Source organism: Hippichthys cyanospilos, chromosome 2 (assembly GCF_059441005.1).
Source record: "Hippichthys cyanospilos isolate Australia breed blue-spotted pipefish chromosome 2, RoL_Hcya_1.0, whole genome shotgun sequence".
NCBI lineage: Eukaryota > Metazoa > Chordata > Actinopteri > Syngnathiformes > Syngnathidae > Hippichthys > Hippichthys cyanospilos.
In genome coordinates, this window is record NC_142370.1 from 8400523 (window position 1) to 8418268 (window position 17746).

Genomic DNA, 17746 nt, shown 5'->3' on the forward strand with positions numbered 1-17746 from the left:
CATTTCAGTGTGTGTGCTTGGTAACAGTTTAATGTGCAGACATTTGGACACACAAATGCGATGAACTATAAATCAGTAAAAATAATGATAAAGAACATGTTTACTTATGATCCACTCATCTGAAAATAAAGGTGTGGAAACGTATCAATATATGACATTTCCAACACAGACTTCACTATACTACTGAGGTCCGTGTTTCAAATGTCTACAAACCCTTCTTGCACACGTGCAAGTCTTGAGTGTGTTAAAAGACAAGTGTTTTGTACTCAGTGTGCACAAAATTGTATCTTATTTATTATTAACTAAAAATGCTGGAAATCTCAGTAAAAAGTCAATGTTGGAAACATGCAAATTGAATCCATTAAAACCATCCAATAAAGCAAAGTTTACATAGAAATGACCTACAATCATCACAGGAATCAACATGACATGTTTTCTTTTTTATTCAAGGCAAAGTCTCCTTGATTACCATATATTTTTTTTTTACTTTCCAGTACTGCAGTGTAGTCTCAGTGTACTTAAAATGCAATCATTTAATTGACTGCATTCAATTTACAGTGCATTATTTTTCGAGGCTGACTTTAAAGGATACGTCAACCCCAACATTTTCTGTACAATATGTTCACCAATGTAAACACAGCATTTTGATTGTAGTTTGTGGAATATCAACCAAGGAGCGCAATTCACCTGTTTTTCCCATCTCAAGAGTCGGCCATTTCTTCACTGACCAGCGCTTGAAAATGGTATTACAGTTGCCCAGGGCTCAGCTAACAAGCAAACGGCCCTCTTGTTTTCTGAGTTTGGTCATATGACATTTCCAAGATAATCCTTGAGCCAAAGTGATGTCATTTTCAGTTAACAGCAATTGACAAAATGGCCACCCCAAGACAGCGATACAAACAGGTGGATTTTGCGGTTTAATTCATACTCTGCGAACACAATATCCATCATAATATTGTGTTTGGACCAATGGGGTGGCATATACAATACTTTTCCTTTAAATAAACAAAACGTTTGACTATCTATTCATACGGGTACTCTTTTTGTTTTTGTCCCATCTACAACTTAAAAAGCTTTGCATCCAAAGTGTTTCTCTTTCCGTCTCTCGAAACGAGCTTGTTTATTCAGCAATCCGGGGCTGCGCCAGAGAGGGCACCCCGAGAAGTCCACTGAGGTACCTTCTTAACAGTCTCAGATTTGAGTTTACCATCTCAGTGGGGTAGAGGCTCACTATGATGTGAGCTGCTGTAGGGCTGCACAATGAAGGCCAAAATAGTAATCACAATTATTTTGGTCAATATTGAAATCACGATTATTAATCATGTTTGGTCAAATACGTCTATTTATTGCTTGTTTTTTTTTAGTATATAAACAAGGCTTGATATGATAAAAAACTAAAATAAATAAAGTAAATAATTATTCAAACAAATTCACCCAAGACATGGCAAAAACTTGGCACACAGAGCAACACACACAGCTAACTGACTTGCTGTGTGCAAACCAATGAAAAACAAATGAAGCCTACTTAAGAGTCAAGCACATAATTTACTTTTAAGCTAATTTTAATCATTTAGCAGTCAAAATGTCCTTTTTGGTCATTTCAAACCAATCTCAATCTCCAAGCCAATTTCAAAACGGGTCTATATTGACAACTAGCACAGTTTATATTAAGAATCAGGTGAGAAAGTTGATGCCATTTCACACTGGCAAATAATATTTTAGGGTGAGAAGACGGTGTCATGCAAACGTGGGAATCATTGCCCCCTGGTGGTAGGATGGCAAAGAACTTGATTTGACATGTATTGTAGCTGCCTTTGTAAACGTTAATATCGCAGCGGATCAGCTTAATTCATCGTGGCAGCCAATATCGTGATCACGAATAAAATTCAAATAATTGTGCAACCCTACATGAGCAAATGTATACTCTCTGCAACCCTTATTGGCTTTTAATTTCACAAATAGGACGATTACTTAAAAAGATATTTTATTTTTTGTTATATGCAGCTTTGGATGTTAAATATTTTTCTCAGTGTTTTTTTTCCCCTTTTTTGTGAGACAGTCAATATGGCTCGAGTATCCTTCTTGGAATAGAGTTATGTGTAATAAATAATGAGACCAGTGTTACTTGTGTTTAAGTATAAGTAAATAAAAGTAGAAAATCTGCAAACTTTTAACTACTAGAGGATAGAACCAGGTCGGGTTCTGCTGCTCCTTCTTGCCTGCCGCTGCAGTTCCCTGAAAGTTCGGAAAACAGGTTGATTCGGGCAGAATGACTAGGCGAGCCCGGAGTCGGACTCACGCCTGGTTTCTTGGGAGGTATCGGTGGAGCGTGAGTTCTCTCGGAACGAGGAGTGAGAGGGGAACGGATACTTGGAGACAGCGGCCCAGAGGGCGACCTCCCTCCGGGAGGTGACGCGGCCACATTGCGGTAGTCGGTCCCAAACGGGGAGCTGCTGATGGACCCCAGCTTGACGCCGGCCTGTTGGCTGGTAAAGCGGGACAGCACCTGCGTGACCGTGTTACGGGCCAGCTGCTTGGCGGCGCTGTGCTCAGGTGGGGGAGGCTGGCAGGAGGTTGTGGGGGAGAGGTCCTTGGGGGAGAGAGGGCCCCCGTGCTGCTGCTGCTCCAGCTCCGCCTGGCTTTGGAACTTGTGTCTGGCGGCCTGGAAGCGCTGGTTGACTCCAGCCTGGTAGGAGGACGGATGGAAAGCTCCGCTGTTGAAATGTTTGACTAAAACGGGCGAGGAGACGGGGGAGGAGGAGAGGGAAGAGGAAGCCGTGCTGGAGGGAGATTGAATGAGCGTCCCATCCTGAGTTGTTTCTTTGAGATCGTGATGGCCATTGACCTTCAACGCTGAGGACGTTTTAACGATTACTTTGCCATCAGGCTCGGTCTGAACGAAGGTGGACACGACTGCCATTTTCGAGGGGGACTCTTTGACCATCGTCACAGCATCTTTTAGACCCTCTTTTGGCTCACTGTTTTCAGCCAATCTTAATTTCAGCCGTTCAAGTTGTCTTCTCAGATCGTTGCTCTTTTCCTCTTCCTTGACGAGCCTCGCTTTAACTTGCTCATGCTCGGCGGACACCTCAGCCAGCTTCCTCTTAGACTGAGCCTCAAGTTCCGCTGCTCTGCTCTTTTCCTCATCCAGGAGCACCTGGAGCTTCTCCACCGCCGCGGTCTCCTCTTGGAGGCGAGTTCGCAGCTCCGAGACCTTCTGCGCCTCCTCATGTGCTCGACTGTTAGCTTTTTGTAGCTCCAAGCTGAGCGAGGATGAAAGCTGCTGCTGCTGACTCAGTGACTCCTCTGCTTGACTCACCGCCTGATCCTGCTCTCGCTCCAGTCGCTGCACTGCCGCGCGCTCAATTGCAAGCTGCAGAGAGAAAGGTAGGGCAGTGGTGAGCAAAACAAGGCAGCTTATAGCCACAAGGAGGCAGTAGGTTTCAACTGTGTTGAATTCAAAAAGAAACCTGCAAAAGGTAGCTTGAAAAAAATGAATTTACTGCATGCCTTCTGGATTCTGTTTTTTTCTATTTACATTTGGTAATTCTATTATTGCCACATTTCTGTTTTTACTTCACGTGCTTTTTCATCTGCATATCTACATATTATTGACATTAATTGTTTTTAAGTTATACGCTGTAATTGTTTTTAAGTTATAGACCATATTTTGACTAGTCCAGCCGACTTGAGAATTTATTCTTCCGCCATGTGACCACTGGGCTAAAATGAGCTTGGGGCTAAAGGCTGACTATATGTCCTCAAACAGAGGAAAAGCATCTTACGTAAGGCCTCAGTGTTGAGTCTGATGCAGCACTTGAGCTGACCAGACATGTCGGACCATTAGCTCAAGTTTCCCGAGGCCCTCAACCCAACAATGGCCTCTTCCTCATCTGTTTCCTGTCCAGCAGGCATCTGCATGTACATAATGGTCCCTGTGTTGCCTCTTGAACTTTCAAAGACCCGCCCACCCCACTGAGCTAGACAATGGAGCTCCACTGATGCTTTCCCGCGACCCCCCCTCTCCCCGTCTTTTTACGGTAACTTGTAAGATTCTGTATCAAAGAAAAACAGACAAGCAAAAAAAGTAGGAGGAAAGAAGAAAAATAGAAGCAACAGGATCTCCTCGCCTCGGCCTCTATCATGTTCAAGCAAGTTGAATACTTTGGCATCTTGAACCCCAGCATGTCTTACAGCTACGGTCTAATGTGGGTCAGCACCTGTTGCAACAGTTCATCCCTTTCGGTTTGAAGGATCAAGGAGAAATTGTCACTCTGGGCAGATTCACGTGCTTGCTGCAGTTTTTCTTCCGCTAGATCAGCTATCATCTGTCAAAGAGAAACACAAGAGAGGTGAATCGGGGAACGAAAACTCATTGAAAGCTTTTATTCGTAAAAAATGTCCTAACTTTTTTTTTTTTTTTTTTTTACTGATTTGATGACCCAAGGATGCGCTATAAAAACGAATGGGAGGATGGAAAACTCCCATGAAGCTATTAACTTCTGAAAAAGCTCATCTAAGCTTCCTATCCTGCTCATGCTGGGTGTGGTTGAAAGAAGATTTGATTCCAGTGGCTCAAGCATTAGTTCTTAACATTTTTTAATGATGTAGACCTCACATTTTTCTCTGCTAATTACCCTCTAACCCCAACAAAGTATTTTTAGATTTAAAAAAATCGCTTGGCCATCCGTGATTAATTAAAATTTAGAATCACATTTGGATAGGTACCATTAGGCATATTTGTATTCACCAACTCCAGAAGATGGGTCATATAATGTCTTTTTTGGGGGAGGGCAGAGAATTGTGTCACAAATGGCAGTGCACATCTTAACGAAAAATAAATCAGAAAACATTTTGCTTAGTCACATTAACACAATTTAAAAATAAGTCCCTTCAGGTTCAAATTAATTTTCTCTTAAATTGAAAGGGAAAATGTCATGACATTAAGAAGCCTCAAATCATATTTGCTAGAAGCTGAAACCCAGTTAAAATTTTAGTGATGTGCCTTCATCAACCCACAGGGATTCTCATGCCCCCATTCGAGAAATGCTGGGGACCTCCAATATATTTTTTCACACATAATCAAGCTATTGTACAAGCATCATTGTGATGCTTCCTAGGTGTTTCCACATAAATCATGACTAAATTAAAAAAAAGGCATACAACTTTATGCAAAGGGGTCACAATAATAATTTAGCAATATGTTGATTCATGTGCCAATTAATTTACTCTTAATTTGAAAAGAAAAATGTATTATTGCTTTGCAGATGGCCCTGATAGGTCTTCTCGCACTCCCATGGGTTATGCGTACCCCTATTGAGAACCGCTGGAGAGCTCCGGTATAAAAATACGCACACAATCAGGCTATTGTACAAGCGTCACTTCCTAGGTTTTTTGGAATCATCGTCAACACATGCAAATTGAAGTGCAGCTGGACACTGTGACTTCATTACCCTTCTGTGTCTGCTCTCAGTCGCCGCCAACTGTCTCATCATCCTTTCCTGCATCCTTTTGCAGTGGGCCATGACCAGTTTCAGGACAGCCAGAGGGTTTGGGCCTACTCCTTGCCCCTGCAGGTTTGCATGAGTCTGGTCGAGTGTGTTTTGGCTCTCTGCTTCTTTGCTGTCCCGCTGCAAGGCCAGAAATGGATCGCTGAGGTCATATCGGCCGTAACGCTCTTGGATGAAAGCATCTTTGTGTTGAGCCTAAAGGACACATACAAATTAATCTGACACCGTTTCAGAATGGACGTGCATAAAGTTACAATCCTCTCAATCTGTCTGTAAGACACTTTCCATATTTGAGGAATTCTTAAATCTAATCCAACTCAAAGCAAATGTATAGGTCACATCTATTAATTCCATCTATGTTGATTAACCTGGCAGCTCTGAACCTAAGCGGTAGCAAGACAGTAGAAAGACGTAAAAACTTTAAAATCTGTCACACACTCGTTAGGACACTCTTAAGAAGGCAAAAGATATCACCGAAACATGTCGGGTAAAACCTCTTGGAAATTTGAACGTTTTTAAGTCTTGCTACTGTCTGATAAAGAGAAAAACAACAGTTGATTTTAAACTATAGACAGAAGGAAGGTTGTTCAAATATATTTTTTTTATATTTCTTGAAATATTGTTTTTTCCTGTATTTACCCTGTAACCTCTCACTCACCTCTATTCTTTTCTTTCTTTTATTCGGGGGGGAAGGGGGGTATTTGTTGACCTTTTTTAAGATTTTTTTTTGAGGGTTTGAACAGACTGCTTAGGTTTAGGGTAAGGAAAATATATCTAATACAGACATCTAATGACAACAGAATGGCCACAATAACTGAAGCGATTAGTGTGTAAAAATAGCACAATAGCCCCGTAACATTCATGAGGCAAGGGCTGAGCTGCAGATTGTGCATGTGTGTGTGTGCGTGTGTGTGTGCGTGTGTGCACACACACAAATTCGTGTGTGTACGCGTGTGTTGGATATCAATGCAGCAATGTTATTGTGAGTGTGAGCACAGGCAGATGGTCTTTCCGCACAACCAAAACACAAAGGGGTGTGATGATACACCCCCTTCCAAAAGCAGATGTTAATTCCTCCCCAGAGACAAAGAGGTGAATGACCAGGCCACGAAAATCAACAGATGTTGATTGTAGAGTTAACAGAGTCAATATATTTTAAAATTTGAATATCCTATGTATTCTAAAAACACCAGGGTTGAAAATAAATAAACTCTATAATCCAAAAAGTTGGGTATATTGGGGTGAGGGTTGAAAATGACTACAATTGGGTCGAAAGGGGACTAACCCAACATTTGGGTTATATTGTAATTCAAAAACCCAAAAAACCCTGAAAGTTGGGTTAAATTGACTCAAATAGTAGATTGGTCCATGTTTTACCTCTTTTTTTTTTAACCGCATTTGTCAAAGTTTGAAAGTGTGACTTGATATATACTTTAGGAACTATGTTACATGTATGTTTTTGTTTTTTTAAAACATGAATGATTTTATTTTTTTTTTTATCTCACCACTCAAAATTTACAGCAGCAGCATACCTATACACATACATTGGACAGTAAAATTGGACAAATACCACCAACGGGGTAAGCAAATCCATGCAAGCTGTCCTCAACAGAACCCAATCATCCTTCCCGAACACGCATACAACACATTCTTGAAGCAATTTATCATCGCTTCTCAGAAATGTCACACTGACAGTCTTTTTCTTCCGCTTACTCTACTACAATACAAACACACCCTCGGGGCAACAGTACAGACGCTATATTCGAATCTCTGTCGCTATCTTAACAAAGGATGTGACCCTCACAGATGAGATTAGACGACTTGCACAAAGACACTGTCTCAACGCCTTTGCTCCCAGCCATTGTGCCCGTGTCTGAGCCACTAGGCTTCAATGTGAGGCTGGCTGCACAATGTCTGTCTTTAACATTCTTGTGTGTGTACATTGTTTATCTGTGAGCAAGTTGCTCTGCAAATAATTCTCTACGATCTACAATCTGAAAAGAGTAAAACTGCGATGCTTATTTTTCTAGTTCCCTGTGATGCAAAGATCTCAATGATCATGAATGGGGTTTTTATTTTGCCATAATCATAACAGTAAGCTCTCCGATGAGAATGTTGAAAGACTCAATTCTCAGCAGTCCTTGAGGACAAATGTCTTCAATTACCACAGAGGTGATCTAACAATAATTGTGGGCTTTAAATTTCCCTCGCAGGTATGTAAAATCCCCTCTAGTTTCTGGAATAGTTTTGCGACTGGAATAGGCATGTTACACATTCTCTGGTTGTCTTTTCATCTCATCCGGCAGTTAATGTGACAAATGACTGACAACCTGACCTATACCTGCAGGCATCTGCTGGCATTCTGTTAACTATGGCCCGAAAGCACAATCACAACCTTGCGTGAGGTGAGAAGGGCCACTGAGTCTTGTTTTTAAGAGGAACCGTGGAAAAAGTGGCAAACAATCCATTCCACCGCTGCTGTGGTCGTTATCAATGGGAATGGGGTTATTATAGGGCATTTCTCTGTTCTCTCTTTCACTTTGGATGTATTCACTTATAAATGTGGTTGAATGGATGTGTGTATACATGTATGTGTCAGTGAGTTCGACTGAAGATGCACAGTTCGTGTTTGTGCCCGGCATTCGACCCTCAAGTTCTTTGGCCTTGCAGGAAGTAGACAATCCTTGGGAATGTGCCTATTCTTCGTCGAAATATTTGGAAAGGGACAACAGGGCGGCATAACCAGAGAAGGAAAATTTAAAGTATTGACAAACAGTAGATTTGTCTCTGAGATTCCAGCATTAGCGAGTTTCGATGAAGGAAGCGAACGTCCAAAAAATTCTTGCGACAATTAAGAGTGCTTTAGAGCAATTAAGACTGTTTCAGAATGTCTTAAATATGTCTTCCGACCAATTGAAACCTTGAATGAACCTTGACAAAATCAAAAGCTGCTGCCTATGCCGACACTCACCAACGTTCCCCCCTCAGTAACATAAGGGCTTAATAATTGGCTCGGTCACGATAATAAAATCCTGATGCAAAATTTTCCCAGCAAACTATACTAAGAGTACCTGGAGAAAACCCACATGGACACAGGGAGGAAAAAGGCCGGAGCCGGAATCAAACTCAGTACCTCCGCATGTGAGGCTGACCTGGCAACCAGTCTTTCATCAAAAACAACAGTAGGAATGAGAAAATGTATTATTCAAAACATACAGTATAGAAGACCAGGAGAAGTGTCTGGAATGGACTTCTTTCAGAGATTCTGGATGTGGACCAATATATTCTGGCACTGTCTTTTTGGCTGATGTCAATATCAGAGCAGTACACAGAAACATACCGTACACTCATTTCAAGCGAGCTGTAATCCCGATACAAGGATCTTGCACTGAAACTATACACTCTTGACAATTCTGGTGACATGACATAGGTTTCTGCCTATAGCTTTAATTTCCTTATGGGTGTAGCAAATCCATGATGAACCAATGGTGCATAAACAAAAGCAATGACACTAGCTGTTAGCCAAAAAATGGTTAGCATTAGCACTACTTGGCTATTGTTGTAGTGCTATAGTGTTAGATATAGTGCTCTGCTGCGCCTTACTAAAAAACTGAGATAAAGATGGACAGACAAACGAGATATGTGACCCGAACAGGGAAAATAGAACTGAATTGGTTTTCAAAAGAGATTGCACACCTTGTTTGTATGTGCTTGTGAGTATCACAGTGGCGAGGATGTTGACAAACGGGAGGAGATCAAAGCAGTGTGAGTAAATGTTGAAGACATATATAAAGAAGCTCGCACGCGTGCAAATGACATTATCGAGTCCCCCAAAAATGATCTCCTTTTTTCCCCCGCACATAACGATATTGTAAGTCGATATAGTAAAAAAGATGACAGGACTTTTCAAGAAAATTGAAAGAGATTACGAGAGAAGTTTGAGTATTGTCGTTTGAAAGCTTTGAAAGGAAAATCAAAAATGTGTTGACACTGCGAGAACTACCGTGTACACGGCTTCCTTTGTGGTTAAACAAGTGAAGCAATTATCCCATGTTCCCAGTTGTAGTTTGATCCTAAGACTGGAATATAGTACTGATGAAAAACTGAGAATGACATCAATGCGCCAACTATAACCAAACTGGATTTAAAGACAGGGTCAACATGACTACACCCTATTGTTATGAGCCAAAACCAATAAAACGAGACACAGAAAGAGAAACCAGGGAAGATCTCCAGGGTATGGTTTTTGGAGCAGATTTGTGGGGATTTTGCTGTAGCGTACTGACCTAAGATCTATAAAATAACCTCACGTCACCTCAGGGGTAGTGGCAACGAGACTGCCACCAAATAATGTTTAACTGACTTGAACAAAGCAGGCTTTGGAAAGAAAAGTCAATTTTACTTGCTGAGAAATATAAAGTATATGGTAGACCAAGTAGGGTGTAGTAAACCTGGTGAAGGTCATGATTTTTTTTTTCTCAGTTGAACTTTACATGATTTTTTTTCACCACTAAATTCAACATAATCATACACAGTGAAACAAGTGACTTGACATGCATTTTAAGGGATTTTTGTCTTGAGCTACAAACAGAAATTTAAGATGATACAATACGATACAACTACCGTCAACATCACATCAATCAACATCACTCTGTGAATGAAGTACTGTTATGCAACATGCCCCCCCCAAAATAAAATCTTGATTTCTATGGTTTTAATTGAAGTAAAGAAGATGTAAATAACTTGCTTAAATGCCCCCAATAAGCACATTTTTGCTGATACGTTTATCATTTGTAATTTTTATTAAGCCGAATAGAAATTTAACTATCAGTTCATCATATTATTTTATTCACACCTCCATTATCGTTCGTCACTGTGAGATTGGTGTTTTACACATTTTTGCTTCTCCGTCATTCGTCGGCAAAACGACAGTCCATCTGTAATGAACCGACGGAATGCCCGTATTTGCCGGTGAGTGACGAATACTATGATGGCCTAAAACTCTCTTTTTGCTTGGTGTGTCTTGGTAAACCACCCAAACAGCATTCTGCCACTTGCAAAAAGCTATTTCACAATTTAATGGAATTAATTTGATTTATTGTCCAGGCCTACTGAGAAAACACAACATTTTGTGATTAAAGAAAACTACAGGGGGAAAAAAAAACCTGTAGGATTCCATCTGCAGCATTCTAACCACAGCAATGTACGGTCTTGAGAATGTTGAAAACATTGTTAAATTGTCTTGATCCAAAATAACTCAAGATTGAAAATCTCAACTCACTCTTATTTATAGTGCACTATGTTTATAATGTAGAAATTAAAACAACTTTGAATAACCAACAGTAACCAAGAGGAATGAAAGTGTTCATGTGTTTGCATTCCTTGAAGGTACCAAGCCTTTTTTGCCATTCATGCCGAACGGACAGACAGACGATATTTGCTTTCCCCATTAGATAAAGACAAGTCAAAGGATAGGCCACACCCACTGGAATATGACCTGTTTGTGGTGTCGTGTTCTCAGGAATTTTCCCTCTAGAGCAACTGCTTGTCCAGGTCGTCTGTGATGAAAACTGAACAGTCTTTTAAGGTGCAACGTGTAGAGTAAATCAACAACGGGAAACGTCATTGGTTGTTCATAATAATTGTTGTTTAAATAATTGCTTGAAACTATTACACACAAGCAGGGTGGTGGTCTTAAGTGAAAGCGAATATCAAATATAGGGGTGTCCCACCCCAATCCGATATTGGTAGGATATTGGTTCGATATAAACCCAATAAAACTGTATCGGATTACATCTATCTACAAGTACTCGACTCTTGAGTAGTCACTACTACCAATACTAAGTAATGATACCACTGGCGCTTTTGATACACAAAATCGTTTTAAAGAAAGCGCTACATATTTTAACATATTTTGTAAAAACACTTGTGTTAAAAACAACCCAATTATGGGTAGACAAAGTACCAATTCAATATTTAGGTCAATTTGACCCCACTTTCTGGGTTGTTTTGCACAAGACCACCCAAAAAAACTAAAAAGGTGGGTCAAATTTTCCCCAAAAAATCACTCAGATCATTTTTGATTCATATAGGGGCCATTTTTTATCTGGGTATGTAGCATTTTACTTAAAATTGCATTAAATTAATGGCAATATTTCTATTGTTTTGTGATTTCTAGTTTTGGATTGTAAAACGGCCTTGAGCAGCCGAGAACGGTATCAGCTGCCACGGCTGTGGATGATGATATACATTCTATTGATTTAAGGTCAGGTATAGGCCCCATACGATAATATGATTAGCAGTGGTACTAGCTCATCCCTACTAAAAAAGAACAGCCCTGAATCATTCCTGCTGATATTGGAATTGGACACTACACCATGGTGCAATTTCAGTATCGTAGTGGAAGTGAAAAAGCGTGTACCTAATCAAATATGAAGAAAAGCAGTTTAAGATTTTTTTTTTTTGACAGAACAGCTATCCTGTGTATTCTGGACAGGCCACAGTGGGAAAGGCGGAAGTCAGTCATTTTGCAAGACTTTGTACATCCGCCACAGAGTCAACACCCAACCGTAAATAGCCCACCAGAGACCACTTGAGTATATGTGTGTGCGTGAATGTGTGTGCGAATGGTAGTGTGTATGCAATTGGGCAGATGGGACAAGGGTCATGGTTAATTATGAGGGCTACCTTGGAATATTGCTGCTTGAGCGTGTGTGTGTGTGTGTGTGTGTGTGTGTGTGTGTGTGTTGGGGGGGGGGGGGGGGGGGTGTATGCAGCAAAGCTTGCAAACAAAGTAAAAATGGCCAATGAGGTGGCCCAAAGCCTGATTGCTGAGTGCTTGTTTGGAGTTTTATCTGGTACCATACATGCATCTAATCAGGACTGCTGACATTCACGACGCAAATAGCCAACATTAAAACGCTTCCAAACAATTGCGGGAGCTTCGTTTGTTTCGGTATAACCCTGGTTACATGGGTGTGCTTTCAAGGCATTCAGCAGCATTTAATGGCTCCATCCGAGCATGGAGACGCTGCTGTGCCCAAAGTGTGAGAAGCAATCACGGGCCCGGGGAGAGCTCACTGCAAAGCAAGTGTGTCGACTCGCTTCAGAATGGATGACTGACCAGCACAAAGAGGACAAACCCAGCATAGAGATGTAGCCGTCCACCTTTATCAAGTACAAGTCAAGTCCGAGTCCACGGCTTTGATTCGATGTCCAGATCACAAGTAAACCTTAAAGGCAGCGATAAAATAATCCCTTGTTTTTTGCTTGGGTTATGTTGGAATAAATGATGACCTATAGAGTGGAGATTTCATATTTTTTTTAGTTCTTGTTATGCTCGTTGTTTGTTTTCATTTATTATGCACGAGGTTTGTATTCTTTCTTTGACGATACTGTGTGTCTTTTTCTTGACTGTTGTAGTTTTATTTCACTTAAAACGTACAATCATGCTCATAGCATGACATCTAAGTCAGTCTTGCAATTTTCTTAAATCTACAGTGATGTATTCAAGGCCCTTTCACCAGTTTTGAGGAGAAAATCACAAGATTTGCCAGAAAATGCCGCACATTGAAAGGGAGACAGTGGTAGGAAACCAGCTGTCAACGACAACAGTGTCACATCTCCACCCCCTGCTGGCAAGTATTTCTGAACACATATTGTTTTTCTGATTAGATTAAAGCAAGATTCAAACACATCATTTTTACAACATCCAGGCATTGGTAAATATCTAACCAGTAAAGTATATAGATTTTATGAATCACTGTATAATATGGTGGAATGGTTTTGGGATTATATGTGGAAAAAAAAGCATATTATTACCACAGTCTGCATTCAGACTGGGCTCTGCTCATTTGCCAAAAGTACATTCCTGGCATTAAGGTCAATTTTCCATTTCTTGCCACATCAAGTTCCCAGATAAAAAACAGAACAAATCACTCACTCCGCTCGCTGAGCAAACAGCAAAAATGTTGACATTGGTGGAACCAAAATCCTGCGCCATTGTCTGTACTCATGCCGTTTCCTGGCTTTCCTGTTTACACATCCCCTCTTGGTGAAGTGACATTCTTTTTGCAAGTGTAATGCTGAGACAGGTTCATTTCAGTCTTTCAAAAAATCTCAGTTTTGACTTGGGGCATAGAGGAAGAGACGGACGGGTGTTAATGATGGTCTTACTTACCCTGAAGGCATGAATGACCACCTCCTGGGCCTCTAGCTCTCCCTCCAAGATACTGAGAAGGGTCAGCAACTCTGCTCTACTCAGAGCGTCCACATTCATCTTCCCTTGCTCAGAAAAAAAGAAAGACAGGCACAAGCAGTGAGAAACAAGCAGCTTAACCTTTTTCATCCTCTTTAATGTGTGTTACTACCACACACAGGGAATTTGAGTCCCTGACTCAGTCGCTCAACAAACAAGCAACAGTAACAACATATACAGTACGTTCAGAACATAATACTTACAATCTTTAAGATAAATTAAGTGTCCTTTGTAATACTGATAACACAACAATGCAACGCCAATGCGCTGCAAGTCACAACTTCAAAATAACATTCCAAAGAATACATGGACATGGAATTTTCTTAGGAGCCTTTGATTTTGAAGTTGCATTGGTAGTTGCAATCAACGCGCTTAACTCATCCTCGAGGTTTCAGTTTTTATTGTCATCACATAACATAGCTATCAAAAATGCAAAGCTATAAATTAAAAAAAAAAAAACATTTTCAATCACTTATTAAAGACGCTAAGAAACCATTATCATTGATCAATTATCACTAATGCTGTCATTGTATGATACGGCACAAACGTATGATGTTAGCGCGAGAAACCAACATGCAAACGCGGGGCATTTGATTGCGGTCTGACATTTCAAAGTCTGAAAAAGGTCCATCATTAAATTAGACTATAATAACAGCAAACATCTACACAATCAAAATGTGAAGTAGATATTTTCTGTCTTCTCTCATAGTAATATGACAGGCTGCCAAGACGAGGGCTCATGAAATGCTTCAGGCATTCGGGGAATTTAAGGGCATGTTGAGAGGCCAAATCTTAGTTTCACCACAGATAATACAGATCAGTGTTGCTCTGAAATTAAAACATGCCTCTGATGTCATTTTTCTTTGTTACCCCAAGCCACATTCAACCGTTTCATCCTTGCTACCACAACCTCATGTTGTAATTAGCTGGCAACACACAAGTCGGCCCAAAAAGAAAAGATGCATTAAACAAAGGAAATGAACAATGAAAAGTGGATTACATGGAATTATGCAATTACGCTTCTCGACCGAGGGTGTCTAACCATTTTTGGACGAGAACCAAACACGAAAAAATGAAAGGATGCAAGAACCACTTTTATATTCTTAGGTTTTAATATATTAAACATTGCTAATAAAGTGAGCAATTCTGTATTGTTTACATTTTATAAACTGCAACATAAATGCTGTCTGTCAAAGTTTATGAGGTGAATAATTTAGAATTTTCAAGATTTTGACATGGCACTTTTTGGCCCTGTGCCCTGTTAAAATTAGAGCAACTCCAAATCCCACATCCACATCAGAACCTCTATACACGGAGAAAAAAAGGTGCCGATTTATTTTTTTCTACATTTTCTTTTAACTCCACAGCTGCAGGAACCCTTATTTTGAGAAAAAAATATTTCATGCTTCATTTTGTAGAATATAGTGCGAAACGTAAACAAACACTGCTTCTCTGTCTTTAACATTGATTCTTGTTTTTAGTCTTTTTTTTTTTTTTAAGTGAGTGGGCCCCACCTTTTGACCTGTACCCATATAGAAAAGCTCTATAATATGATTTGGATCACTTTATTAAAAGTACTAGCATGATTTTGTAATCAGTCTTTCTTCTCACTTTGACCTTTTCTAAACTTCTTTTTTTAACTAGCCTTGCAGGCTGTGTCTTTTCCTTTTTTTCTGCGCATGCCGTAGGCAGCTGAAAAAAATATTTTGGGCCACAAACGGCCCCAGGTCCACGGTTTGAAGGACATTGCTCTAGACCAAACTTAGTTCTGTATGATAAGATCCAGTAATTGGCTTTTTTTAAAGTCATTCAAAAACACATTTTGGATCTTGATTAAAAAAAAATAATCGTAACTTGCAGTGGTTACAGCTGCTCACTCACACTTGATTTTAGTGTTCCACTCATGTTTATGCTTCAAAGTGTCTCCTGACTGTCTGCCCAGTCTGAAAAGTGAGTGCACTTGAGTGCTGTCTCTCAAATTCCTCACTTTATCCTGTGGCTCAACTGACCAAGTGCCAAAAGTCGAATTATTCACATTCAATTTCGGAATGTTTAGCACACAGCTATTTTCCACAGAATGTACTTGTTCCAAGTCCCTCACTACAGTTTTGACCAGTTTAGGCAAGCAACACTCCATGTAGACCAGTTTTGCCTTGTCACCTGATACTTGCAGCTCAACTTTTATGAAGAACCATTTTAACATTCCAAGGATGCCCACACCATGGGAGTCAACACTTAAGAGTGAATATGAAAAGCAGTCAAATTTGGCAGTGTTGGATATTAGGGCTTAAAAGGTCAAATAAAAGCTAGTGGCCCATATGTCTTTATACTACAGCAATAGGACGATATATGAAGACCATTTTGGGCTGTGGTAAGTAGTGGCCAATTATTGCGTTCTACTACAGCAACTAGAATGGAGAAAAAACTGTGCTTTCATTCATTTTTTGGTGAACATTTTTGAACATTTTACTATTAGTATTATTCAATAAATTAATTCTACCTCTCTAAAAGGACATACAGGATGACAATTTGAACCGTAGTAATAGTGGCTCATGATTGCCTTCTAGGATAGCAATCAAGAATTGCCGGTATTTAAAAATAGTTTTCATTGACTGTCAGTATATGTTTTTGTCTTTCTTTTTAATCCCTTCAACGTTTCTTAATTCTCCAAAAGGGCATTCGTATATGAGAACAGTTTGAGCAATCAGAATGAAAAAAAGTGTGTTTTCATTTGGTATTAGTAAACATTTTGAAGAATTAATTCCATCCTTCAGTGTCTTGTACTTCTCGAAAACCACATAAATGAATCGTAAACTACCACGTAGATAGGATTGAAAAAAAGTGCCTTCATTGATTTGTTTATTTTTGTGAACATTTTGGAAACATTATTCTTATTGTTATCCTGTAAATCTATTTCACCTCTCCAAAACGACATATATGAAAACAAATTGATTTGAAGTGGCTCATGATTACCACCTATGCTATAGCAGTCACCAAAAAACAGAAAACAAAATCCAATTTAGGTTAATCTGGAATGTTGTGAATAGTCCCTAAAAAGCGAATAGCAAACGTCGAACACCTGGCTAACTTTTCCTCGCTGATACCCGGGCAGGATTCGAAAATAAGCCCTCTTATATCCGCAAATGATGTTCTCGAGTGTTGATTTATTTTTTTCCCGCATTCATCATGACAGAGACCAGGAACAACAAGATCCTTTTATGGGTGCGTTCAAAGCAATAAATGATTATTGCGGTGTCTCGGGAACAGCAGATGATTTACGAGCAACTCCAATTCTTTTTCCAGTGAGCGCCATTCATTCACTTTAATGTGTGAGACACATCAGGAAAATCACATTAGAGTGAGCGATGATTGCAAGATCAATACTGCATCAATATTCCCTTGGTGCTTGCTTCCACTTATCAAGAAAAAATATATAATAATTACTCTAAATTCTAGCTTTTATAGAACACCTTAGTTGCACTCAATCATTGATGAAATTCCCCGTGCGTTTATGGGTCACCTATTTCACAATCCTTGGTCAAAACATCACATTTTCGCCATAAGAAATTGAAAACATGAATAAACAGCCCTCTACCTTCATATACTTTCGTCTCCCACGTGTCAATAGCCCAGATATCCTGAAATTGTTGCTGCTGAAAGGGTTTGCTCCGAGCACTCCGCTGTCAAAAGACGCTCCTACTCCCAAAAACCAACAACAGACGCTCACGTTGAGCGCTCACAGCCAATAGCAGACATGCTTTCTGATCATCTGACCAATCGCCGCCGCGGTTCTCCGGAAAAGGGCGGGATTAAGGCGTACCCGTTTTGTTGGGATTAAGCTCTTTGTTTGGGACCTCTGGTGATTCTGGCAGTTATTCACCCGGTGTTTACATCTTTAGATGTTTCTTCACAATGCAAAATGTAAAATACAAAATTACAAAATGTACGACATTGCGACACAATCAAATTCCTCACAGAT

The 17746-nt window shown here is 40.0% G+C and overlaps 1 protein-coding gene across 2 annotated transcripts; it reads right to left on the reverse strand.

Annotated features, from left to right (window-relative positions):
• Window positions 1-12: 12 nt before the first annotated feature.
• cttnbp2nlb (CTTNBP2 N-terminal like b) lies at window positions 13-17498 on the reverse strand. Of its 2 annotated transcripts, none has more exons than XM_088409187.1 (5): window positions 17363-17498; window positions 13690-13797; window positions 5454-5705; window positions 4221-4328; window positions 13-3373 (listed from the first exon to the last, which is right to left on the reverse strand). In XM_088409187.1, exons 1-5 carry the CDS (start codon window positions 17366-17368, stop codon window positions 2171-2173), a joined length of 1677 nt encoding a protein of 558 aa, XP_088265313.1. In that variant the 5' UTR covers window positions 17369-17498; the 3' UTR covers window positions 13-2170. The 2 variants fall into 2 exon arrangements, with proteins under 2 accessions (XP_088265313.1, XP_088265314.1); XM_088409188.1 differs by having other exon boundaries at window positions 13690-13793; window positions 17363-17444.
• Between the last annotated feature and the right edge of the window lie 248 nt (window positions 17499-17746).